This window comes from Lissotriton vulgaris, unplaced genomic scaffold, assembly GCF_964263255.1.
Source record: "Lissotriton vulgaris unplaced genomic scaffold, aLisVul1.2 SCAFFOLD_1706, whole genome shotgun sequence".
Lineage (NCBI taxonomy): Eukaryota > Metazoa > Chordata > Amphibia > Caudata > Salamandridae > Lissotriton > Lissotriton vulgaris.
The window spans coordinates 76,423-102,933 of NW_028246877.1; the positions used below are offsets into that span (position 1 = coordinate 76,423).

The 26,511-nt window shown below is 44.7% G+C and overlaps 1 protein-coding gene across 1 annotated transcript in view; it reads left to right on the forward strand.

Annotated features, from left to right (window-relative positions):
* LOC147665720 (putative phospholipid-transporting ATPase IA) overlaps positions 1-19,548 on the forward strand; it is an 82,684-nt gene extending 63,136 nt beyond the window's left edge. Inside the window, exon 4 of the mRNA XM_086949565.1 lies at positions 19,245-19,548. Within this exon, the coding sequence (XP_086805691.1) occupies positions 19,245-19,342 (98 nt within the window). The 3' untranslated portion in view covers positions 19,343-19,548. The remainder of the gene's footprint in view (positions 1-19,244) is intronic.
* The last annotated feature ends 6,963 nt before the right edge of the window (positions 19,549-26,511 follow it).

Consider the following 26,511-nt stretch of genomic DNA (forward strand, 5'->3'; position numbering starts at 1 on the left):
CACATGAGGGGATATGTTGAGACACCCTACATCAGTGTCTGATGATGCCCAGAGGGAGGAAGGTAAAGACTGCAACTCTGGTGGGAGGGGACCTGATAGATACATAAAGGAAGCTGCGGTGGGGGAAATTGTTAGGGATACATCTTGGGAACTACATGATATGGTCGCATACAGAGCTTTCAGTAAATCCATGCCTAACAAGTTTTCACTGCAACCTGTAGTAAAGACCAAGGGAGCATCAACATGTGCAGGGCCAATATCGAGAGGAAGGGGTTCAGAGACAGGGCTGGTCACAGGTGTTCCTGCAAAACCCACGGAGACATTCATATTGCCAGAAAGGGGAGCCTCCGGGACTGACAGACGTGCAATAGAAGACCAGGTGGCCCCAGTATCCACAAGAAAATTCTGATTGTTCCCCACAACTGACATTTGAACATACGGGCCCCTTTAATCCACTAGAATTTGCACTCTGGTAATACCCCTTTCCTGGCTGTCCTATGCTTGGTAGGACCCTGTCTCATCAACTTCATCATAATCATCATTGTAATAAGTGCGTGTTGCTTCGTACCCATCAAACCTATTGGCCGGGCGCTGCCGGATGGGAGCGTATTCCCTGGGCCTGCGTTCTTTATCCTGTGGATGGGGCGAGCCATGGTCCCTATTCGGCCTCCCCTCCCTGGGAGGGCGAGGCCGAGTCTTCCCTGTTCGGATGTTTTCAGCTAACACTGGACACTCATCTAGCCAATGGCCGTACCCCTTACAATAAGCACACTGATCTGTTTGGAGGGCTCCCGTACGTTGAGGTCTGGAAGGGGTAGACTGGCGAACCCTCGGAGGGAAGGGTTGAGGTCTGAAATTCCAGCTGGCATCGGGACCTCGAGGAGGGTAAGCCTGCTGCAGAAGTGCCTTAGTCTTAAGATCCCTAACCTTCTTACTTTCCTTGTCTCTATCTTCATTCTCCCTATTCTCATGATATTGTGCCATAGCCAAGATACCAGTCATAGTTTGTGCAGACCATGTACTTTCAACTTTCTTAAGCCTGGCGGAAATCTCAGGAAGCAAGTTGCTGACAAACTTATCGACAAATACTGCGCCAGAACCTGGGGTCCGATGATCCAAACCACTATGTCCCATGTATTCTGTCTCAAAACGGGTAAAGAAGTCAGCCACATTCTCATATTTTCGCTGCCTACAGGTGTTTGCTTTATCTCAGTTAATGACAGTTTCCGGTAAAAGTGTTTCCATAAACGTTATTATTTTACCAGGCAAAGTCAGGATGACAGCTTCTGGTTTAGTCCCTCCTACCCTTGCTTCTTCCATAGCCTCTAGGTCAGCCCATTTACCTCCCAACGCTACTTCATGGTCAGTATGTCGAATTTTGTCCCAAATTTCAGTGGGGACAACTGTACCAAAAAGTAAATCTATATCCTCAAGAACGAGAGTACCTGCAGATATAATCTGACCTAATTCTCTGTAAAAGGCAGCCGGATTCTTTCGGGGATCTGGTAATTGTCCTTTTAGCTGCATTACTTCTGACCTTTTCCAAGGTACATGAGCCAGTGTGCCTCAACAGCCCCTCGGCCATTATTTTGGGCATCGGTAAGTGCTTTAACAAAGACAGGGGCCGCCTCTCTCATTGGCATAGCTGTTTCTAGAGGGGTGTTGGGAAAAGCGGTCATATCAGGGTAAGCCATTAAAGCAGACATAGTGCCAAACAAACATCCCCTTTCCCTGAACATCGCCTCTTTTTATTTGCGACCTAAGGTCCATTAATCCGGTGGGTATCTGCATTAGCGCATTCTCAAATCTTTGCATGACTAGGGTACACATGTATTCAGCCCAGGTGGTCTGTTCCATAATCGTCCACTGGGAAAAGGTGGACCATGTTTCTTTAAAGGCATAAATATTCATGTTATTTATCCAACATTCACACTGTTGCCTCTGTAGGTCATTTTCTCGAAGGGACGAAAAGTTGACTGCAGAGCGCAAGGAGGCCAGTCGGGGGGAATTCAACAATTTATATTTTAAATCCTGCTTAACTGTAGACCACCGGGAAGCAGGAAAAGGGCTTGTAGGGGTAAAGCCGCAGGGGTTGGGCGGATGGAGACTTGTTGTCATAACCACAGCGAGGACAGGGTTAGCGGGCGTGGTCGGTGTCATAGGAAAAATCGGGAGGGATGGTGTGACAGGGAGAACAGTAAGAGGGGCAGTGAGGGCAGGAGTGGGCTGAGGCGGGAGGACAGGGTACATTGGGGCATATGCAGGAGGGCTTTGTAGCATGGTATCAAGCAAGGGAACACCTTCTTCTCCCCCTTCCATATGGCCCTTTCCTTTCTCCACACAAGCTGGATAGCATTTTTGTACCTGGGCCCCATGCTCCCTATCGGCTATTTCTACTGATTTTGTCATTTGATTCTGTAAATTTTCTCTGGCATGGTTGGCCATTGACATATGTTCGTGTTTTCTTTCTTGAGCCTTCTGCTTTCTAGCTCTCTGCTCTATCTTTTGACTCCAAAATCGGACAGATTCAAACATAGACGGGCGAGTTTTTCTCTTCATTAATTGTTCCTCTAGGTTGGCGAGAACTTGGGAATTAAAGGAGCCATAAAGTGGCCACTGTAATTCCGCGTTACTTTGTTTCGTATATTTTACCCAGAATGAGGAAAACATTATGGCAGAAGGGCCATGTTTAACATACATCGTATAGCATGGGGTCCCTTCTGGAGGAAGCGGACAAGCCGCCTCCAGCTGAGACTCCTGCGTACACATACAACAACATAATCTCTTGAACTTACTACTGACTGGCATGCTTGAAAACAGATAACAGACACCAGCGGGTTTTAAAACTCACCTCACTCGCTTGGCTTTTGCAAAAGTCAATAACAGCAGAATCATACAGAACAGACACCAGCGGGTTTTAAAAACTCACCTCGCTTGCTTGGCTTTGGCAAAAGTCATTAACAGCTTGGCTTTTGCGAAAGTCAATAACAGAATTATACAGACTTGGTGAGTGATCAGTCCACCCTTACCTTACAGGGGTAATTCTCTTCTGTGGACGTAGGGCTGTCCTGCTCCTGAAATTATTTGCTAGGGAACTCCAGCGAGAACGTGGTCATGTCGCCCAGACCGGGTGAAGAGGAACAGCAGGCGAGTCGTTCGGCTTACCGGATTGCAAGAATCCCTCGGGTAGGGTACTTCCGTCGGAGTCTCTTCGTGCACCTCCTCACATCCACCTTGCCTGACGTTCGTGCTCGTGGAGTCCCTGTTCAGGCGCCATTTGAAGAACCGGATTAACCCACTTACTGGGTATCGGCGGCGGGGGAACCGTCCAAGCCTTCCATACCCTTCATACGTAGTAGGAGACACAGGAGCCTTCGTCTGCAGGAGGAACCCAGATTTATTCAAATAGCCCGTGCTATGGAACAGAGTTCCAAGCTCGTCAGAAACAAGACAGAGGAGGCTGCTGTTTTACTCCGCAGCTTACAAGCCTTTTATACTTTTTCATCTCAGTCTTTTGGCTGTTAGTACATTGTTCAATCAGGGCAGTGTTTGCAGTTGATAACCAGATCCAGACAACGTTTGTATATGGTGACCTGGTCAAGGCTTGGTACACAAATCATTGTTCACTCGGCTTGATCAAGTCTCAGTCTTTCAGGTCATTGTTTAATCACCTTGATCAAAGCCCGGTCTATCAGGTCATTGTTTAATCACCCTGATCAAGGCCCATCAGTCAGACCATTGTCCAGATAACCTGATCACGGTGTCAAGGATGTTTACGAGGCTGGGAGCAGGAGATGGAAAATAAATAATTTACACAGGGTGTCAGTGTCTCATTGCTTTCTGTTGAACTGCAAGAACAGAAGGTGTTGGGTGTGCTACAGTTCCTGGGCAGAAATGCAGGCTGCAAGATGGCTGTTTTCGTGTTGGTTAGATTTTCCTCAGGCATCAGCAGAAATGACCAGGTGGGTCGTGTGGAAGTGTTTGACACGAGATGGTAATGAAAAAGCAATGGAGTCTCGGTACAAATGATGCAGATCAGAAGAACACTTTTCCTCACACCCTACTCCAGAATGCCTGGTGGTTCCGGCTTCCACTGGCAGGATCAGTCCCAGCTCATTCCTTCCAACACCACAAGATAGAGAGTGGAAGAGAACTGAGACACTTGGGAAGCAAGATTTCTGTTCAGCTAGCCTCGCCCTTTGCTCAGTCCACACCAGCTGTTTGTGAATAGGTACTTCCATGCATTATGGCACATGGTAGCTGTGAGAAGTTGGCCTGGCATATGATGTCCACTATTCTAGTGGGCACCTTGCACCAGTCCAAACGACCCTTATTGATGGTAGGTTTAGACAATCTTTATAGAAAGCTATCCTAGTGGTAGCTGTGGAGAGCAACCTTCAGGCTAATTCTTGAAGGAATGTAAAGCAGCTTGTTTTACCAGCCTATAATCTCTTGAATGATCAAATGAAAGAGCACCACACCAGGTATATATATACAATATATGTATTTATTCTAAACACAACCCCTCTAGTCTTTTTATGAGGCTAGAGGCAAAAGAACAATACAAGAACATAAATAGCACACAGTAATCTAGCACAGTATACGTTTTGCCCTAGGGGCCTCATAAACCATATACTAAGAAAGTGGTATAAGTACTGCTCTCAACACAGAAACCAGGCCTTGAGCCTGTAGAACCTCTGAGGCAACTAGGAACCACCCAAGATAGGGACGCAGGAGACCAACGGGGATGCGTGCAGTGTCTAAACACAGCCGCGAATCATTATTGACTTCTATGGAGAAAGTTTAAGTTACAGTTTTAAAGTTTAAGGGCACTTAGGAGTGGACTACAGTGAACCCCTTTCAGTACTGGACACTTCGAGAGTCAAGACCCACCAGAGCACCGGAGTGCTCGTGTTACCTCACCCAGGGAAGCAGGGTGCATAGGTGTCTTTTCGTGTCAGGTTTCGTCGTCCATTCCAATGTAGAGCTGCAAAGAAGTGCTGCAGGCATCCAGGAGAAGAGTGTCCGGATAGATCCAAGGGTGGAACAGAGATCTGAAGAACCTGAAAGCAGAGGGGACAGAGTCTGGGGCACTAGCCAGTGTCCAGGCTGGCGACAGGAAGATGCCAGCCGATGTCTGGTGCTTTCAAATGAAGTAGGCGACGCTTGACTCTTCAGCCACGAGGTCCAGGAGGCGTTGATGACAACCAGGAGCTGGATTCGAGCTGTCCCGCGTCGGATGTCGAGTGCTGCAGCGTCGGTATCCAGATTGGACCCAACAAGCCTTGGCAACAGCTACCCCCACAAGATGACAAGATTGACTTTGGTGCAGACCAGCAAGGTCTGAGGGACTCACCCTTTGGAGGGGAGTCAGGGCACGTTTGGAGCAACCAGGAAAACCCAAGAAACAAAGGATTGTCCTTCGTGGGGACCCACCAGTCGACAGACTGGGATCGCAAAAGCGCCTTGAGCTGAGATGCTGAAAGCGGGCCCACTGAACACTCGTGGAGTGTAGGCCCACATTCTTCGAGGCAAAAGGTGCTCAGGGTTTGGACTACAAGTAGCCCAATGCACAACTTCAGGAAAGCTCGGGAAGTCGATGCACTAGCAAATGTGCAAGATGTGCAGGAGTTCCGGTCCCACGTCTCTCGTGATAGCTACAGGTCTCAGCTTCGCTGGGGACTCGTGTCAGCCTCGGAGATGTCTGGAAGTCCGTGTCCTGTGTCGCAGATTCTTTGGGATCCGTCGGGAGCCTTGGAAATGCAGACAGGCAGGATGCTTCTTTGGTACCTGTTTGAACAGGGGAGTCACAACTTGACCCTAAGGGTGATTTCTTCCGTCTTCCAGTCGATATGAAATGTCGAAGGTCCAAGATTTATGTATCAGAGTTTCGTCCAGGGTAATCTAAAGTCCTAGTGACTGGGTTCCTATAATTATACCAAGTTTAGGGGTTGGACTAACTCTAAGGTCCCACCTATGAGAGGCCCTGGGGAGTGGGTGGTTACACCCCTTCGTCCAGTTTCACGCCAGAGCTGGGGCTGAGTGCCTCAGCAACTGCTTTGAACTGGGAAATGCACGGGGACCTTGTGTGCCCCAGGTGCTGTCTGAAAAGCATTCACTGAATGCAACCCACCCTGCCCCAATACACTAAAGCCTGTCTGGGGAGGTGCTGGCCCCTCCCTGGACAGGAAACCCATTGCCCAGGCCACCCCTGCCGGAGTTCCGTCCAGCAGCAGGAGGTCAGACTCGTGTCTGTGGCAGCAGCATCCATTTTGTGATGCTGAGGCTCTTTTAAACTTTTACGGGGTAAGTAAGTGTGTACATGTTTTCTCCCTCTAGAAGGGTGGAATGCTACCCATCCGCCAGAACTGGCGGGGGAGAGGGGGTAGTATTCCAAAGTGTTTGACACCAAACACAACATGTTTTGATAAAGCCATTCCAAAGTTAGCACTAACCGCAAGGATTATAATGGACTTAAGAGTATATGGTATGGCTATATAATAGAACAACTATAAGGAAGGGATTCCGAAAGCTGTAAAGGGGCTCAGCTCATGCTAGGGCACCCTCTCGCACAAAACCAAGCACTCTGTCTTCAGGATTGTCAAGGCCTGCCATAGGAGTGACTTATAGGCTTAATATGTGTCTATATATATATATATATATATATATATATATATATATATAGGTAGATATAGGTATACTATATCTAAGTAAGGGGTGCTTACACCACCTTACCCAGGCTGCAAGTGCAGACCTGTGGTGCCATTTTGGAAAGCTTCCCAGGGGTGGCATAATCCATTCTTCAGCCCCTGGTAGGCCTCCGGGGTACCTATGCCCTTGGTACCTAAGGAACCATATACTAGGGAATCACAACGGTAACCCAGTAACCAATCTGGAGTGTACCTAATGTACAGGTAAGCAATTTAGAGAGAGAACAGCTAGGCTGTGGTCCTGATTAGCAGGGCCACAGCCAGACTAAAGTCGATAAACCAGTGAAACACAGCAAAAAGTGGGGGTAACCATAGGAAGCAGATCCTGCTGTCCTACAGTAACTTGTCAGCTGGCCAGAAGAAATTCCGTACCAACTTTGCTCAAACCATTCAGGACATTGCCAAATATGTCATGCGGTAAGGTCTGAACACAACTGTTTGTTTAGGCAGAGTAGTTGGGACTGCCATTGTGCTCTGGCACCACGCTGGGTGTGATCCACAGGCTTCTCGTGTGACATCCAGGCACCACTCATGGATATGCCTTTTGACGAGTCTCACCTGTTTGGCAAGAAGGCCAAAGAAAGGACTGTTGATTTCCTCAACCATGCTCATTGGCCAAACCAGGTGGCATATGTGGGCTTTGCAGTGGGATCAATAGTCTGTGTGCCCAGCACCAAGGATATCTATTGGATTTCATCCATGTTTGAAAGAGACTGCAAAAGATCTGTAGCTGTGGCTGTTCAACTGTAATTGGACCAGCTCTTGGAAACCCCTCTTCCAACCACACCCAGAGCAGACAGTGCTGACAGATGCATTACTGCTGGGTTGGGTTGGGTTGGTCATCTGGGAGAGGTGGAGATCAGAGGACTATAGTCTCCGGCGAAGAGGCATCTCCACATCAACTTTTTGGAGTTGTGAGCCATTCGCCTGCTATTGAAAGCCTTCCTGCCATCCATAAAATTGCACTGTAAAGAAAGTAGAGCCACGGTGCACTCCCTTAGTCCCTCCACCCCCGCAAGGCAGTGTAACCAACAGTTTCACATCATTTGAAACCTCACTGGTGGGAGCAATTACCTGCAATGTTCAGGCCCACCACCCCAACAAGAAGCACCCTAGTCCTTTTAAGGTTGGGGTATGAAATCTAGTAGGCAGCATCTAGGCCAATAGGAACAGCAAACCTCTCAGTACCCCGCTCTTTCTAAGAGCAGCCTCCTGGCTGCTTTAGTTTGACCTTAGGAGCACACAACCACCCTGTGGGAAGCAGAATCAGTCATTTTCTCCGCAGTTGGATGACCATAGCATCCAACAGGTGGATCCTGCATAAAATTCAGTAGGACTACACTCTTACTTTCCGACCTTCCCCTTCTTCCACCTACATCAAAGCAGGTTTGGGGGAAATACTTGTCGATTTTGCTGCAGGAAGTTCAGGGTCTTTTATAGAAAGGAGCCATAGAGTGAGTCCTGGCCACAAACAAAACTCTGAACTGGATCTTACTTCCATTATTTCCTTGTTCCAAAAAAGGGCGGAAGCCTTCATGCTATTTTAGATCTTCGGCCTCTCAATTTTTTCCTGCGGTAGGACAAATTCAATATTCTCAAGCTGGCCCAGGTTCCAACTGCCCTGGAGCTAGGACCCTGTATAGTAGCACTTGACCTGCAAGATGCCTGTTTTCATGTTTCCATCTTATAGGCTCTACCTGCAGTTGCAAGTGGGCCACAGGCTTTTTCAGTGTGGATGACTCAGTTTCTGCCTCACCAGTGCCCCTCAGGTATTCACAAAAGTGATGGCTGTTGACGTTGCGAAAGTTACTGTTCACAGCCTCATTCAAAGTTGTAAAGATTGTGTGTTCACTGGGAAAAAAATTAGTTTACTGTTAAACCTGGCCCTTTTTGCAGGGTCACCCCTCCCCAACCAGATGTTTTGCCTAATGTTACTCAATCATTTTTGTTTACTTTATGACTCTGCACTTTTTCCCTGCTAACCAATGGTAATGTGCTTGCACTCGCTCCCTAAAACATGGTAAAATTGCCCTACTCTTGATTGCTACATTTAATTTACTTGTAAGTCCCTAGTATGTGGAGCTACATGTGCACAGAGCCTGTAAATTAAATTTTACTAGTGAGCAGCAGGACTAATGCGCCACCCACTAAAAGTAGCCTATCTGAAAGAGACTATTAATTATAGATTCCTTACCTTAGAATTACCCCCAGGTGTCAGACTGGCTCCGGAGAAATGTTTTCGTAGCAGTACCCCTGCTCGTCGTAGGTGGCGTCGGTTGACTCCATGTTAGTCATCGGCGTTGTGGACGGAAGGATGACACCGCCCTCGCGTGCTGACGTCAGTTCTTTCTTTTACCGCGCCAGCCAGCGCAGATCCGGAGAGCGGTACCGCCTGTCACTTTTTGACTTCTATTTTTCGACTTTTGTCAACCTCTTTTTTGAGTCGTGTTGACTCCTGGTGCACGCAGGGATGCCACGTCAGACCGGCTTCAAGGCTTGTGACTCCTGTCACAAACTGATGCCGGTTACAGACCCGCACCTCGTGTGCTTCTGGTATCTGAAAGAAACTCGTTAGTTATAGATTCCTTACCTTAGAATTACCCCTAGGCGTCAGACTGGTTCCGGAAAGTTTTTGCGGCAGCAGTACCTCTGCGCGTCGGAAGGTGGCGTTGGTCAGCTCCACGTCCATCGTCTGAGTCATGGACGCCGGGATGACGTCGCGGCAGCTACTTAGTGCCGCTTTCGCATGGTGACGTCAGTTCTTTCTTTTTCCGCGCCAGCCAGCGCAGATCCGGGAAGAGTGTTACCTCAGTCATTTTTTAACTAAGTTTTTCTCGACGTGGATCCGCACCGCGTGTGCCTCTTTTGCCTGTAGCATGACCACAACCCCAAGACGTGCTCCGACTGTCAGTTGTTGATGCCGAAGGCTTTGCGGGAGCGGTCTCGAAAGCTGCTTGAACACTGACCGTTGGCTCCGCACCGTTCGAGGTCCCGGTCGAGAGGGAGGTCTAGGGACTGGTCGCGTAGCCATCGCCGTTCCGACAAATCATCAAAGTCTTCGCACTCGGGGTCGGGTAAGTCGAAGCATAAGAGAAGTCGAAGCAGCATCGTCGCTCTTCGACTTCTCCTCGACGGTTGGGCGATCCGACGAGGCCCCTGAGTGGTGCCCCTCCCGTGCGCAGAGCCCGACGGGTCGGCTCCAAGCTTCCCTCCCTTTCCGAGGCCCTGAGCGACCCCCACCCAGCTTTGTACGTTCTACGAGGCGATGCATGCCATCTTTGGGAGGACCGACCCCGCCGGGGCGCCTTCGGGCCCTGTGGACTCAGTTGGGGGGCCTAGGTCTTTGCCGACTCTGGCACCGCAGGCCCCCTGTGGATCCAGGCCTCCATCCAAACGTGGACACAGAGCCGGACCGGCATTAACAGACGCCAGATGGGTACACCAATGGGTACTTTTGTCCCTGTGTTCCACCCTGGCCATTTTCAGCCCAATAGGAAGCCAGAGAAAGGGGAGGAGGACTGGGAGGGGTTAGGTGACCCTTTAACTGACTAGCTGGATACTGAGCAGGACTGGAGAGAGGAACTTGGAGATGACAGTGGTCTTGACACTTCACCCGACCTTGGCATGTTGTCTCCTCCTACCGTGGCTACGGAGGAGGGAGCGTCTTACTCTGTGGTGTTGCATAGGGCAGCCGAGGCTCTCAACCTCGAGCTGCCTAAGGTGGCGGTCAGGACTAACCTCCTGGCTGAGGTGCTTCAACCGGCAGTGAGCTCTCCGGATCCCTGCTGTCTTTTAATGAGGCCCTCACAGACGTCCTTTTGGTCACGTGGTCGCACTCAGTGTGGGATACGGTGGCGCACGTGCTGCCTAGTGTCCGGAGGAGGCCCAGGCAGTGCTCTCCCAGTCTGTCGCCGCCGGGATGGATGCAGCAAAGTTTACGATCCATTGTGGACTGGACACCGCCGACTCTCTGGGCAGGACCATTTCAACGTCGGTAGCGCTTCGCCGCTACGCCTGGATGAGGCCCACTGGCATTTCAGGGGATGTCTAGAACACCCTGATGGCCATGCCCTGTATGGCCATCGCCTTTTTGACGACAAAGCAGACAACGCCCTACTGCTCTTTAAGCAGACCCCCTAGGATATAGCGGCATGGATTAGCAAATTTAGCAGCACAAATATGGAAATTTAGCAGCATTTTTGCAACACTTTATTTTACTCCTAATCATTCATTTTCAGCATTAAAACAATGAAAACTGTTTTAGCATAGTATTCCACTTTGAAATAGGCCCTGATTAGTATTTACATTTAAGTAGCATTGCTTGCAGGCATAAGTTTCTCTATGTATCTTGGATAGTGAATACATAAAAGTATACGCCCGGATTATAACACGCCCAATAAATTGCGATCCCCCTTCAAACACCTGTTTGCCCAGAGACCGAGATTGTAAGTGTTGTGATGCCTATCAGACTAAATATTACCCTTTGTTCGATTTTAGCAAAGCAACCCTGCGGGAATTTAGCCAGAGGAAAAGGCATGGTATGTACAGGACTGGTAAATTTTTGTGCATTAAGGAATACTTCTATGAGCTCACCAACCGTCCAAATTTCACGGGCAGTTTTTTAAAAATCGCGGCATTTTTACAAAACTGCTGCTTTCACGATTTTTTTGCAAATCGCAAAATCCTGGAGGGTCTGATTATACCTGGCGCAGGTATAATGTGGCGCAGGGGTTTTAAAAGTGAGGCATCTACCTAGATGCATCACTTTGTAAATATGGTGCAACAAGGCACATTTTTTATGCTGCTGGTGCGTCACAAAAAGTGACGCACCAGCGGCGTAAAAGTGACTCACAGCCTCATAAACGAGGCCCTTAATCTTTATACAGAGAGAATACTCAACTAAACATTACATTACAAAATGTATGGTACAAGCAAAAAAGAAGTTTGAAAAAAATGACTTACTGACTACTTTATAAATGAAATTGTTACAGGCATAAGCATTGTGTCAGTAAACCCCCCAGGTTCTTAAACGCATCAGCTGACATTTATAGCTTTTTCATAGTTACAAGAATTTATGTGTCAAGTCTTCTGTCCAACCACATACATCCACTCCACTACAAACCAAAACACAATGGTAAAAGACATTACCATTTACATCGCCGATAGCTCTAACTCTCACCAATGCGATACTGATTGCATTGCAAATGCTTGTTATAAATGAGGCGCCCAGAATTGAAAGGAAAAACTGTGACTGAAGCAGCTAGTCATGCATAGTCCTCAAAACATGGCAGGACTGACCCTCATAAACATCTGACCTCACCCTCATTTGAAAGCCAGCTGGTTGACCGCTTTGCTATCCGCTGTCGCTGCTGGTCTCCCAGACAGTCTCAGTTACACCGTGCATCCCTTGGGCGCCATTTTGTTTCCATTCGGTCACCATCAATGCTCCACCAAATTGTAACTCTTCGCCCCTTCCTTCAATATCGGCGTTTCATATTCACTTCCTTTCTCTTACTTTCCTCCTACCATTGGAGTTGCTTTTTTATCTTTTCATCGTGTGGTTGGTTGATCTTGATGTGTTTGTTACATTGCACAGTGCTTTAATGAAAAGGCGCCATAAATAACTTTAGCACCTCCCACGGAATGCCGACATTGACTCTGCCAATCCGAATGCCTAGTGTGCTGGCAGAAACTACTGTGTTTGCCTGACTTCTAAGCTCGGGGAGTGCGTAAGACGGGGAAATCGATAAGACAGGGACATTTGACCTGTTGTCTGTCTCTGTTGGGTGTGAGCGGATTTTTTCAAAAGTGCCGATTTCGCGGGCACTTTTGTAAAAATGCAGCGGTTTTTACAAAAGTGCCGATTTTCGCGGGCACTTTTGTAAAAATCGCGGCATTTTTTCAAAAGTGATGATTTTGCGGCAAATTGCGAAATCCTGAAGGGTCTGTTTAAGGTCTCACAGGCTACGGCCAAGTCCTTGGGCCTCTCCTCCCGTCCGGCGCAGTCTGCTTTTCGCCCCTTTCGTGGCTACGGAAGGGGTGCCCCGCCTGGTCCCACCCTGGGCCACAGGCCGCAGCAAGTTACCCAGCCTTCGCACGGCCGGGGACGTGGAAACAACTGGTGAGGTTCTGAGGGCCAGGGGGTCGGCCAGTCCACCCACCCCTCTCTGCAGCAGCCTCCAAACTCTCCTAGTCCGTCCTTTCAGGCCAATCAAACGCCAGTGGGTGGCAGGATTCGTCATCACCTCCCCCACTGGCGTACCATCACTTCAGACAGGTGGGTTTTGCAAATAGTCCAAATGGGCTACTCCCTCTCCTTCGAGACTACACCTCCAGCCATGCCACTGCGATCCCACCACATGTCGGAGGACCACCCGGGCCTTCTCCAGCAGGCAGTTACGGCCCTCTTGGCCAAGGGAGCCATTGAACGCGTCCCTGTGCCAGAAGTAGGTTGTGGTTGCTATTCCCACTACTTTCTGGTTCCCAAGAAGGACAAGGGCCTGCATTCTATCTTGGACCTCAGGGACATCAACCGCTTCCTCTGGAAGGAGAAATTCAAGATGTTGACATTGGCTCAGGTTCTGTCTGCCCTCGACCCTGGAGACTGGATTTTAGCGTTGGACTTGCATGACGCCTATTTCCACATCCCCATCCTGCCAGCCAACAGGCGTTACCTACGGTAGGCCACAAGAACTTTCAGTTTACCATGCTTCCCTTTGGCCTTACCAGCTCCCCTCAGGTGTTCACGAAAGTGATGGTGGTGGTTGCAGCTCATCTGTGAAGATCAGAGGTTCCAGTATTCCCCTATCCCGACGACTGGTTGTTGAAGGTGGGCTCGCTCCAGGCTGTCATCTTCCACCTCCAGACTATGGCGGACCTCCTGCACTCGCTGGGGTTCACTATCAATGTGCCGAAGTCACACCTTATTTCTTCTCACAAGCTCCTCTTCATTAGAGCAGTTCTGGACATGATGCGGTTTCGAGCGTATCCTCCTGGGCAGCGAGTCCCAGGTATCCGGGCTATGATTTCGATCTCTCAACCTCTGTCCAGGGTTTCGGTTAGAACGACCCTGTGGCTGCTGGGCCTCATGGCCTCTTTCATCCTGCTGGTGGATCATGCCAGTTCCAGTGGACACAGCATCAGGGGAATCTTTTTGATTGCATCCAGATCTTGGAGAGCACTGCACGCCAATTGCAGTGGTGGCTAACGAACCAGGATTGGGTCAGTGGCAGATCTGTCTCCATTCCCCAACCAGAATTCACAGTGGTGAAAGATGCCTCGCTTCTGGGGTGGGGTGGCCATATGGGAGAGGCGGAGATCAGAGACCTCTGGTCTCCGGCGGAGTCTGGTCTCCACATCAGCCGTCAGGAGCACTGGGTGATTCATCTTGCACTGAAGGCACGCTTTCCTTCTGTCAAAGGAAGAGTAGTACAGCATTTCACGGACAACACCACAGCCATGTGGTACTGCAACAAACAGGGCAGGGTGGGGTCGTGGACCCTCTGTCAAGAGCCTCTTCACCTCTGGACATGGCTGGAACATCAGGGAATATCCCTGGTGGTTTAACACCTGGCAGGCTCTCTGAACGCCAGGGCAGACAAACTGAGCCTCAGGTGAATGATCGATCACAAATGGCATTTTCCCTAGGAGGTGGTGCCAGGTGTCTTTCAGCAGTGTGGAGAGCCTTGGCTAGGTCTATTCGCCACCGAAGAGAACGTGCACTGTCAGCAATTTTGAACATTGGAATTTCCAAGGCAGCACTCGCTCGGCGACGCTTGTCATCGCGAGTGGAGTTGCGGTGTTCTATACGCCTTTCTGCCTATACCACTTCTGCCCAGAGTGCTGAAGAAGATCAAACACGACTGGGCCCAAGTCATTCTTGTGGCTCCTGATTGGGCTTGAAGAGTTTGGTATCCCAAGCTGTTATAACTGGCCACCGATCCTCCGATCCGACTGCCTCTTCAGGAGAATCTCTGTCCCAGCAGCAGGTAACGGTCAACCGCCTGAACTTGTCCAGCCTCCATCTCCTTGCATGGCGATTGAGCAGCAACAGTTGACAGCCTTTAACCTTCCTCCCGAAGTCTGTAATGTTATCCTGGCAGCCAGGCGTCCCTCCACTACGATGGTATATGCCTGTTGATGGAATAGATTTGTGGCATGGTGCACAGCAGATGCTGTGGATCCCCTCTCTGAGGTTCTTTTGTTACTCCTTTCTTTAGCCCAGCAGGGCTCTGCTCTGGGCAGGCTTAAGGACTATCTCTCACCCATTTCAACCTTTCTTTGGCTTCCTGATCAGCCTTCTCTTTTCAAGTCCCCTATTGTAAATATATTTCTTAAGGGCATCTTTCACCTCTTTCCTCCTATTCCTTTCGTAATGCCTCAGTAGGACTTGAACTTGGTCTTGGCATACCTTATGTGCTCTCCTTTCGAGCCGCTAAAGAACTGTTGTCTCAGACTTTTAACCTTACAAACTGCCTTTCTGGTTGCCATCACCTCTGTCGCTGAGTGAGTGAGCTTCAGGCTCTGTCTTCTATGCCTCCTTTTCTAGGTGTTCATCTGGGAAATGTTGTCCTGAGAACCAGACCTTCCTGTCTTCCCAAAGTGGTTACTTCTTTACACATTGGACAGACCATCACTTTGCCCACCTTCTTTCCACCTCCATATCCCTCAAAGGAGGAAGAGAGACTCAACCGTCTGAATCCAAAACGTGCGCTGTCCTTTTATCTGGAACGCACAAGACAATTCCGTGTGGATGACCAACTCTTTGTTGGCTATGTGGGCGCCAAAAAAGGTTGGGCCGTGCAAAAACCAACCATCTCTAAATAGGTCATTCTTTGCATAAAAATTAGCTGCTCTTTGGCAAAGAAGGACCGTCTAGTAGGACTGCGAGCCCATTCCACCAGGGCGACTGCAGCCACTACTGCTTTGGGACGTGGAGTTCCCCTTCTTGATATCTGCCAGGCAGCCACGTTGGCATCTCGGCACACGTTCACAAAACACTTATGCCTGGATTCCTACGTCTGGAGAGATGGCATCTTTGGCCATTCTGTTCTCCAGGACTTCCTGGTGTGAACTTAGTTTGTAGACCTACCTCCAAGGTTGGTATTGCTGGGGTATCTATTCTATGGTAAGGAATCTGTAACTAATAGTCTCTTTCAGATGAACAAGTTACTTACCTTCGGTAACAATATATCTGTAAAAGACATATATTAGTAGTAGATTCCTTACCGCCCCACCCATCCTCCCCGTTCTGCGAAATGACTTCTAGAGTTAAGGACTCCCTCGCAGGGTCCTAGTTTTGTGCACCAGTAGTCAGTGTCTTGCATGGCTCTGCACGTCTGGCATGGAATGTTTTGTAAAGAACATCAGCGCGCGAGGGCGGCGTCTAAGTAGATACCACAATGTCATCCCGGCAACCACTATGACGATGACGAATGCGGAGTCTACCGACACCACCTATTGAAGCGCAGGGGTACTGCTACAAAAAAAATTCTCCAGATCCAGTCTGACGCCTGGGGGTAATTTTAAGGTAAGGAATCTATAACAAATATATGTCTCTTACAGATATATTGTTACAGAAGGTAAGTAACTTGTTCTTTAAAACATATCTCAGGCTTGCCACTACAGCTTGTAGTGCAGTTTCAAACTCTCAATTCAACCTGGCAAAATAAAATCTTTGCTAGACGTAAACTTTCCTTTTTAATACCTATAGGTCACCCCTATATAGGCCCTAAAGACTCATCAGGGTGCATTGTATTTGAAAAGTAGGACGTATATTTAAAATTTCATGTCCTGGCAGTGAAAAACTCCTGAAGACATTTTTCCCTGCTGTAAGGCCAATATCTCCCACTGACAAACACTGGCTTACCTTATTACATTTAATAAGTGGTAACTTAAGACTGCGAGCAGATAGAGCTTTGCTGTTTACACTCAAATGAATTGTAATTTAAAATACTCTTCAACTGTGAAGTCGGATTTTAAGTTACAAATTTGAAAATGCCACTTGTAGAAAGATTACATTTTCTTGTTCCTACGAATTGTGCCTTTCTGCCAGTGTCCTGGGTAACATGACTGTGAATGGCTCTGCTGTTGGGGTTTGTGTATTACTTCCAGACAGTGAGACAAAAGAGGCGTAGGTGTGGACAGGATGGGCTATCCTGGCAGGATGACTGGGGAGGTGCTGTATCAAGTCTCAATTGGACTTCAAGGGCCTTGCCTACAGCACACACAAAGGAACCAGATCTGCCCTGCATAGGTACCCCCAGACAATTTGGATGTTTGGAGCCTTAACCAGTGGATGGGGAAGAACTTTCCAGACCCAATTGTAGAGTAGAATAGGGAGTACGCCACACAAAGGTCAACATTAGTTCTACAGGTACAGTTTCTTGCCACCATCCCTGCACTTATTTCTTGAAAACGGCAAATCAGAAACCTGAATCTCTGAGCAGTAGAAAATGAAGAAATAAACCTAGTGTGTGTTACCACGTTTTGTAAGTTAAGACCTCAAAAGAAATATAGTTCACAAAGTGCACTTCTTATACTTTGTTTGCTGTCAGTTGATGGTAGGTTCGCTGTCAGCCATATTAAGGAGGCTTGCTGCTATGTTTTACCAAAGCGCTCTCCTGCTTTTTAGCTCTCAAACATGCAAGGGGCAGTCTGTAATGTGTGCCTCTTCTCAGCACTACCAGCTAGCACCCCCACGGCCACTCCATCTCCCCCTAGCCAGCCAGTAGTATCACAAGCATTTGTGTCGCCACTCCACTTTAAACCAGAAAAAGACTTCACTACGTGACCACAAAGAGGAAAGTGTGCCTGAGCAAAGTTGAGGCAAAGGGATGGTAGGGAGGAGACTGAGAAAAATGGACAGTTGGTGGGAGCAGACAATATACAAGCAAGGGAGTAATGTTGGTGGAGGACTGTGTACCGAGAACAAACAAGTACTTAACAGTGACACGGGGCATGAAGGGGGAAGAGAAGCATACAAGGAAGACTACTGGAAAACATGCACTCTCATGTACTGCTGTATGAAAAGAAAAAAATAAGTTCCAGAAAAGGATGCACTTGGGAAAGAATACTAGGAGCCAGTCCAAAGGCAGTAGACCGGCTGAGCTTAACAGGTGGGACAAAGGCATGCTGGAGGGGCTATAACCCATAAAGCCAGCAAATGTGAGTGACACAACGCAAAGCAAATGATAAGCATTTGGTAGAATGCACTCTTAAGAAAGCTTTCAGAATGTCCCCAATACGTCTTTGCAACAAGGCAGCTGCACTGTCTGGTAGGCTTCGACCTAAAAATGGGTTTTCTATTTAAGAAAAAACACTTAAAGTTGGCCGCCATTGTCCACACATGCACATGATTCTGTGACGCTTGTACACATGTACACCGTGACAAATGTGTGTGCATGTACTGTGATACATAGCGACTATTTTTTATTTCGAGTTTTCGCATGGTGGACAGTCATTTTAGAAAAGTCAATTTAAATGTATAAAAAGTGAACAATAAGTTCATGCGAAGTGCAAAAAGAGTGCATGCAAAGTGTAACAAAGGCAGTAAGCAGCCTGGCAGCACTTTGCAGCTACCTGGTCCTTGATGAAAAAAAGAAATACAAATAATGTTGAGTGGGGAGTGTGATCGGGAAAAGGGAGCAATGCAGTTAAAGGATACAATACATAGAATCTAATTACTGTGAGCCCGAAATACTCCCAGGTGGGATGGCCACAAGAATAGGGAGAATGCCTTCAAATCAAGAGTGAACAACTAAGATAGACAGGAAAGCTATCCAATCATTACCAAGGGGTTGACACTCACCCCATCCTAACTATACGTTATTTATTGCAAACAGTATGTTTTGCCAGAAGCCATCTAAAGCCTTCTGTAACCCAGACCTAAAAATGGTAGGGGTGGTACACCAGCACAGTTCTCCAAATACCCCTGCCAGACTTAGAGGTGGGAGGAAGTGTTTTTTTTTCTGACAACAAAGCTACAGTAGGCTCCACCAGTAGAAACTTACTAACTATAGGGCCACTGTCAACAACACTTTGTTTATAGTCTGTCCTCCATCATATATTTTTCATGTTCGCTTGACTATATAAATCATTGTGGTCATAGAAATGGAAATATGCCCCCATACAATGTTAGAAAACTCAAAACACGTCAGGGATGTTTCTTTAAAAAAGAATTAAAATCAACAAAACCCTACTTCATGCATTTATTTCTTTAAATCAAAAAAATGGCGAGCAGATTATCATGATATGGCAGCCACCCTGCCTTACATTTTTGCCAAACGTTCTTCTGCCACGTCAATGAAAGCATTTAAATCACAAATGCAGCACTAGAGAAGCAGGTAACATTTAATGTTGTGGACGGCTGCAGCAGAACTCCGCCCCAACAATTTAGCTGCCTACCAGCCCAACTCTGAATAGACCCCCAGATGATCAACATGTGGCTGCACATTTTTTGCTTAAATCCACAGCATCTTGTATTCTTAAACAACGATTAACTCAGAAATAATGTTTTATTTTTTTTATTTACAGATGGATACGCCTTCTCTCAGGATGAGAACGGAATAGTTTCACAATCTGAAGTGATTAGAGCATACGACACCACAGTAGAAAGACATGATGAATGGTGAAGTGCTTTTACCAGTGAAACAGAGCCATAAAAGTGTCTTCAAACAGACAATTGTTTGGATCTTTGCAACGATCTCAAACGCCCTTGCCATAGAGATTCAATCAAGAGGTTTTATGAAGATCTGTATGCAAAGTTCTGTCTCCTGCATTAAGATTATAAAAGCACTGTGCAACTATGCTGTAACATGCATTTTGAGTTTCTATAAAACACACATAACTTTGATCTTGGTGAACCGAGCTGAGGCTTGGAATATGACTGGAAAGCCCACTGGAAACGAGGCAGTCTAAGTTGAAATTTGTAGTCTAACATCGTAGTTCTCAGTGTATTATTATGGGTAAGACTACAATGGAACAATATTGTTACAAATCGTAAATAACAATTGGATTGTAAATCTATTATGTTTGAAGTGGAAGTAAACGAAATAATTCAACAAAGATAGCAATATTTTTGGGGGGTTAACGATTTCACTGGACAAGATTTCCAAACGAAGCATTTATATGTGTTTGTTTCAAACTAGCCATATAAATGTTTGCCAAAGAGATAAAACAAATATGCTTCACTTGTTTATACTTGCTCAAAGGTAGATTTAAGAAGAAATTAAGTGTAAAGGTATACGTCTGATTCCCTATGCCTGCTTTTCAGTGCGAAAGTTCCAGTGTGTGAGACTAATTATAGATGCCTTAAAGGCACCGTTTTTAAAATATGTGTGACATTTTGCACCTTTGGCCTTATTCAGTACATACTTTCATTGTGTTTAATGTTCATTTGTTGAAGTTAAAGATGTTTGTGGTTAGTAAGTTGACTTCATATGATTCATTCAGTAAAAAAAAAAAAATCACATTTGGAAATTGTTCCATTTTCAGAAAGTTCAATTTCCTACAGTGTACAACAACCGCACACTCACTCGCACTCCCTCTCTCTCTCTATATATATATATATATATATATATATATATATATATATATATATATATATATATATATATATATATATATATACATGTGTGTGTATATATATTTAGAGACATATACATGTGTGTATGTATGTATATATATATATATATATGTACAGATCTCATTAATCCTGATTACTTACACTATAAAAAATAAACTGAAAAGTGGAATATTTAACATTTAAATTCCTACATAGAAACTTAGTCGGAGATATGAAGATAAAGGATATTATTTCTTGTAGATCTAAATGTGATCCTAATATTCTCTGATATATTTAGACATGACATCATCAAAATAGATCATCCCTGTACTAAGTGAAATTGCACTGGAATTTCTTTTTCGATTTGTACTGTACTTGCATTCGTTTAAAGCTATATCATTATTCTGAGTGATTTTGTTCATCTTGATCACAGCTACGATGTGCATTTGTGTTTTTATCGGAAGTCAGAAGGCACTTGACTTGGCTAGGTGCCTCTCATTGCCTCCAAGGCACTTCACATGCCCACACATGTGAAGCAAGAATGCCAAATGAATACATATATTTTGCACTCTTCATGATCTTGAATGATGTACATGCTGAAAAACGAATACATCATTTCTGCCTCCTCAGATAACTATGTGCAGACAGCTTTCAGGCTCCTGAAAGCTGAAGTGAACACATTTCTGTGAGAATTACAGTAAACGGTTTGCTTCAATAACGTTCTATTCTCCTTATGTTGAAAGAGTCCAGGAATGTTAAGGCATATATGCCTTACATTCACTATGAACAACTTAATAAACCACCAACGTAGAACATGTGGAGTAGGTATGGGCATCCTTGACATCACGTGTCCTCAATATTCAGTATATTGAAAATGCTTTTTTGAAAATACAGTATTTTTATAACATGCAGCTTATTGCACTTGTCATATCATCAGTTCATACACCAACACAACTTACCTTCTTGGAACATCACCTTTAAGCAAAATATAATTTCAGAGATGCCTCATTTTTAAATGACAAATCAGTTGCTAAGTTTTGTCTGTAGACATATTTAAAAAAGGATAATAGATATTTTGTCTGCAATTAAGTTGTATAAATGAACTTTTAAAGTACAGCTTAATCTATAACTTCACTTAGTTCTGTCATAAATGATCACATGGATGAAGTTTTTTAATCTATATGGCTGGTAAATAAGTCAAACCACTATTAAAGTTTTAATAACATGTCATATCCTGTCATTTTCATGCACATCTACTGTCATTGCATCTTTAAGTGTGAAAATGTTAAAACACATTTAAAAAATGTTGAGTTCTAAGTAAATAATTCAATTGAGTGTAGGTTCACTAATGAAACCTGTTACGTGAAAATTAATGGAATGTATGCGCTCTTGTGCCATTGATATTTTCAAATTATTGCCTGGATATTATGCTAACCTATAGATTTGCTGATAGGTAGAATTGTCATTAAGTCTCTTCATCTAAAAGTACCTCATTGAATTAATGTATTTTAAATTTTAATATGGAGTGAGAAAGAAAAGGGAAATTTTATTAATTCCAAAATTGAGCCTACTTGGTTCATAATTTTACAAATATGCACCTCTATATATTTGCTTACATATTGAGTCAAAAGATATAATTTCAATTTCAAATGCGGAATTCCTGTATTGGTTATGTGACTACATAGTCAATTGACAAGCAAGCGAGTTCCGAATTTGAGCTCAGAGTCTCCAAATGCTGGTAAACATTGGCCCTTTTAGACCGTTATATTTGTTTTTAAATGTTGTTATGAATTTGTGTGATATTATTTAATGTTTTGTCCTACAGTTAATGCCAGTCAAACAGCTGTGTTTGTCAACCAGTGGTTTGTACCGAAGAACCTCTGAACATCAAATAGTGCAGCCAAGATATGTTAGTGGAAGTAAACATGTAGAATACATTGATTAGAGGCTGCCCTTTTTGACTGTGGAGTCAAGACCCCTGGATTTTATTCCTTTGTTACCCACTTAAAAAAATTATGTAAACCTGGCATGTTATTTTACTTCTGTCTTTTACATTTTCGGTTATCTGCCAAAAAAAGGTTTGCATACAAATAAAAGAACTCACAGTATTAACTATGTATAAATGTATATTTGTTTAGCATTTCCTAGATTAAACTCTGATTTTGCTCACATCATCTGCCTTGTTTTGTAGTTTTAAATTGTAATGTAAAAGTAAAGGGGGTGGGAATGAACCCCTTCTTTGTTCAGAATTTTTTACTTTGATTTATTATCTCCTTTCTATGTATTGTCAGTGAAGAGACAGCATGTGATATGGCTTTGAGAGTGCCTGTAATAAGCTATACCATTCCCTTTCCGTTCAGAGATATGTACTAACTAACACCTTCAGACTTTTGTATGAGCTGCCAATTGCTCAAATGCACTGCAGTTAGCCCAAATCAGGCAACCAACTCCATTATAACACTGTTTCCTAATCTGCATAAGTCCAAGCAGGTGTGACAGAAAAGCGATCCTACATTCACATGATGCTGCTGTATTCCATTTTGGTACTGTGAGTTGGTATTTGTTCCATATCCATACATTTGAAACCTGTGACCAAGTTTGTTAAATGTCAAGTATCATGCAAGTTTGTGTTTTTGAGTAGCAATCACGCGTTGTAGCAATGTTGTGTTTACTTGATGAAACCTGGTTTTGATGCTTGAGTAGCTCAGTGTTTAGTGATAAAGTTACCATGCTGGACAGGCCACTGTGAGAACAGATTTTGAATGTGCAGCTTGATAACGTTTGTCAGATCCCCCTAAATTACTCTTTCTAAGCCTTCTGTGGGAAGTGTAAAGCTGCATGAGAGTTTTCACATCTGCGTGTTTGATATTTTCTCTCAGGATTTGTTTTAATGTTCAATGCACTGTTTCTTTAATTATTTTTAGTAACTCAATCAATTGTATACATTGGTATGTACTGTTTCTTTGGCATTATTGTGAATGTGCATGTTCTGAGCTGCAAATTAAATATGTTTTGTCTTTAACTGTAAAAGAGGTGAATAAACTTTAACGTTGACTAATGCATATGTGTATGTGATATATTATTATAGTTCTATCATATTTAAGAGTGTGTTATAGTAAGTGAAAGCTTGCAGCCTCGGTGTGAACACCAACTTTAAAGACGTGAAGATGTGAATAGTTTTTATTTCTATTTCATACTAGTTGTTTCTATTATCAAATTCAGGACGCCCTGCCACTTAGCGGCGAAATCAGAAGCGCTTCTATAAGTGTTAAAATAGAATTTTTGTTGTATGGCTGCCTTATTCACACCTCTTACTCCTCCTAAAATATATATTTCCTGGGTAGACTCACCGATGCCTGAGGCGTATTTCCTAATGTATAACTGCTATTTGCTATTCCATTTATGTTCATTCAGAGTAAAACAAAACTTTATTATTCTTGGATAGTGGGTTTATAGTTCATATGCTATATATTTATGAAGTGTAACATTCAGAGAAAAGCACAGTGATTTTGAATAAATATGAAAAAGAATTGACATGCTTCTATTCTCACCTCACACCATAGATCGTTGGGTTCATTTTTCCCTTAATAGGGTTGAAAAATATAATCTGATAGAGAATCTAAGCCACAGATTCCTTCCCTTAAAATATCTCCAGGCGTCAGACTGGATCCAGAAGTTTTTTGAGCAGTTCTCTGGCAAGAAAGGCAATAGAAGTGCGTGGGAGCTTGTTCTGCTGCTTTGTTGATTTCCGTGCTGCATTTGATTTGGTAGGTCGTAAAATATTGTGGAGTATGTTGATAAAGCTCGGAATCAACAAAGCACTTCTTTCATTAATCCAGGATATGCACTCTAAGAATTGGGCTAGAATAATCCTGGATGATCTTGGGACATTATCTAAGAAGATTCAGATAATGAATGGCCTGGGACAGGGCTGTGTTTTGGCCCCTTTGTTATTTTCCCTGTTTTTATCTGACCTACCAACCACATTGAGTAAAGCGGGAGGTTTAAGCCCTAAGATGGGGGTAACCCATATTTCATGTCTGCTATACGCGGATGATTTAGTGATAACAGACATGACTGAGTTAGGCTTACAAAAGAAATTGGATACCTTTTTAGAATACTGCAACAAGAAAAGCCTTGCGGTTAATCTGGAAAATACCAAAATAATGGTATTTGGTAAAAGAAAAAGTTCCTTCTACTGGAGACTGGGGGAGGTCAAAATTGGAATAGTAGATAAATATAAATATTTGGGCATGTGGTTTGATAGTAGATTAAATTGGAAAGACCACATACAGTCCTTAAAAGCGAGGTCCCTTTCCACGGTCTGGGGCCTCAAACAATTTAAACAGAAGTATGGAGACCCTTCGCTGCGACCAATACTCTCAGCTTTTACTGCATCGGTCCAACCACAATTTTTATATGGTGTTGAGGTTTTATTCATGGGGGTAAATCAGATTGGAATCAAGAAGAGGGAAAATGTGTGAAGCAACTTCTTGCCCTCCCACCTTCAACTATGTTACAGGCTGTGCGAGTAGAATGTCATCTCACAGCCTGGAACTATCGGGGCATGCAAGCGACATTTAATTTTTGAAATAGACTGAAGGGAGAAGGCCCCCACAAAATTGCATATCTTTGCAAGAAAGAAATAGAGACCAGTGACTTTACCTGGTTGGCTCAAGCAAGGAATAAACTAGATAAGCTATGTGTTAAACTTACTCTAGAGCAAGACCATTGGAAATCAATGCAGCAGATTTCTAAGCGGGAGTTACGGGCCATAGTTGATGTGAAGTCACAAGAAGAAGACCTATGCTACTTGAAGAGTAAATCTTCAGTCCGGTTTCTGATAAATGGATGGGTCAATGAGGATATTTTCCCCTATATAGAAGTTATACCTAATCCAAAGCTTAGAAATGCAATATTGAAATTTAGAGTCGGTCTGAACCCAAGTAACATTAATGGGAAGATAAAATCACTTTTGACAAACGACCAAGGACTGTGCTCTTGTGGCCTACAAGTAAAATGCAGTAGCGAACATATTTTGATTGATTGTTTGCACTTTTTTTTAAAAGAATGGAAAGCATTTTTAAAACCTATTTTTATTGTTTATAAAAGTTTTAGTAGAGACCAAGCACTTAGTTTAATGACAAATATGAGATTTTTAGACGTGGCATGTGCAATAGGAAGATTTTTAATTGCTATACAGGAATCAATGAATGAAATGGCATAAATTGAAAAGAACATATGGTGAAAATTCAATATTACCTATGATCAGGGGACTATGCAAGATTTTGTACAAATGTATAGCTACGGTATAACGCAAACCCTTGCTGCTTTGGTTATGATTTAAGAGCCCTCATATAGGAGCCTTTTATGACAAATCTTAGTAGGCCTTCATCGTGTAGTATACTGTTTTATGGGAAAACTGTCCGGTTAAAGCATGTTTTAAATGTTTGTAAAGTGCTAATTTTTATGGTTAAATATGCCAAATTAAAATATTCAAATGGATGGAGCAGTACTCCTGCGCTCGTATAAGTGACTTCGTTCGGCATTGCACCGAACTTAACTTGCGCAGTACCTATATAGGTGCCACCCCAGTGCACTTACCTCATTTTCTTCCTATCCATGCCAGATAGCACTGATTGGTCTGAGCTACCCTTAGTCATTTTTTGACGGGCTTGTTCGCAACTTTTGAGTGAGGATATCACCGAAGAAACTGGCTGGTTTCAAGTCATGTGGAGCCTGTCACAGGCATATGTCTGTGACAGACCTCCACTTGGTGCATTTGTGGTGCTTGGCGCATGATCACGACTCCAAGACCTGTGAGGACTGCCACGCTATGCACCTAAAGGACCTAGGGTGCAATTCCTCAAGCCCGTCTCCACCTTATGTGGGATGACTCTGCGATGCTCAAGATCTCGTCAAGTGAAAGGTCCCAGGATCATTCACGTAGCCACACCTGATCTTCATTGTGCTCCAAGTCGTCAGGAAGATTGGCTAAATCCCACAAACACAAAAAATTCAAGAAGTTGAAAAGGTCTTCAACTGCTCCGTGCTCAATGAAAATGTCTGACCAGGTGCAGGATCATTGGCACTCCAGGCCTCGTGCTTCAGCTGAGCCAGAGTCGGGGTCCGCTCTGCATTTCCCTGATTTTCCGAGAGCCGGAGCGACCTTTACCCAGCTCAAATGATTTTATGAGACCATGCACCTCATATTTGGGTGACCCGGCCCATCTGGAG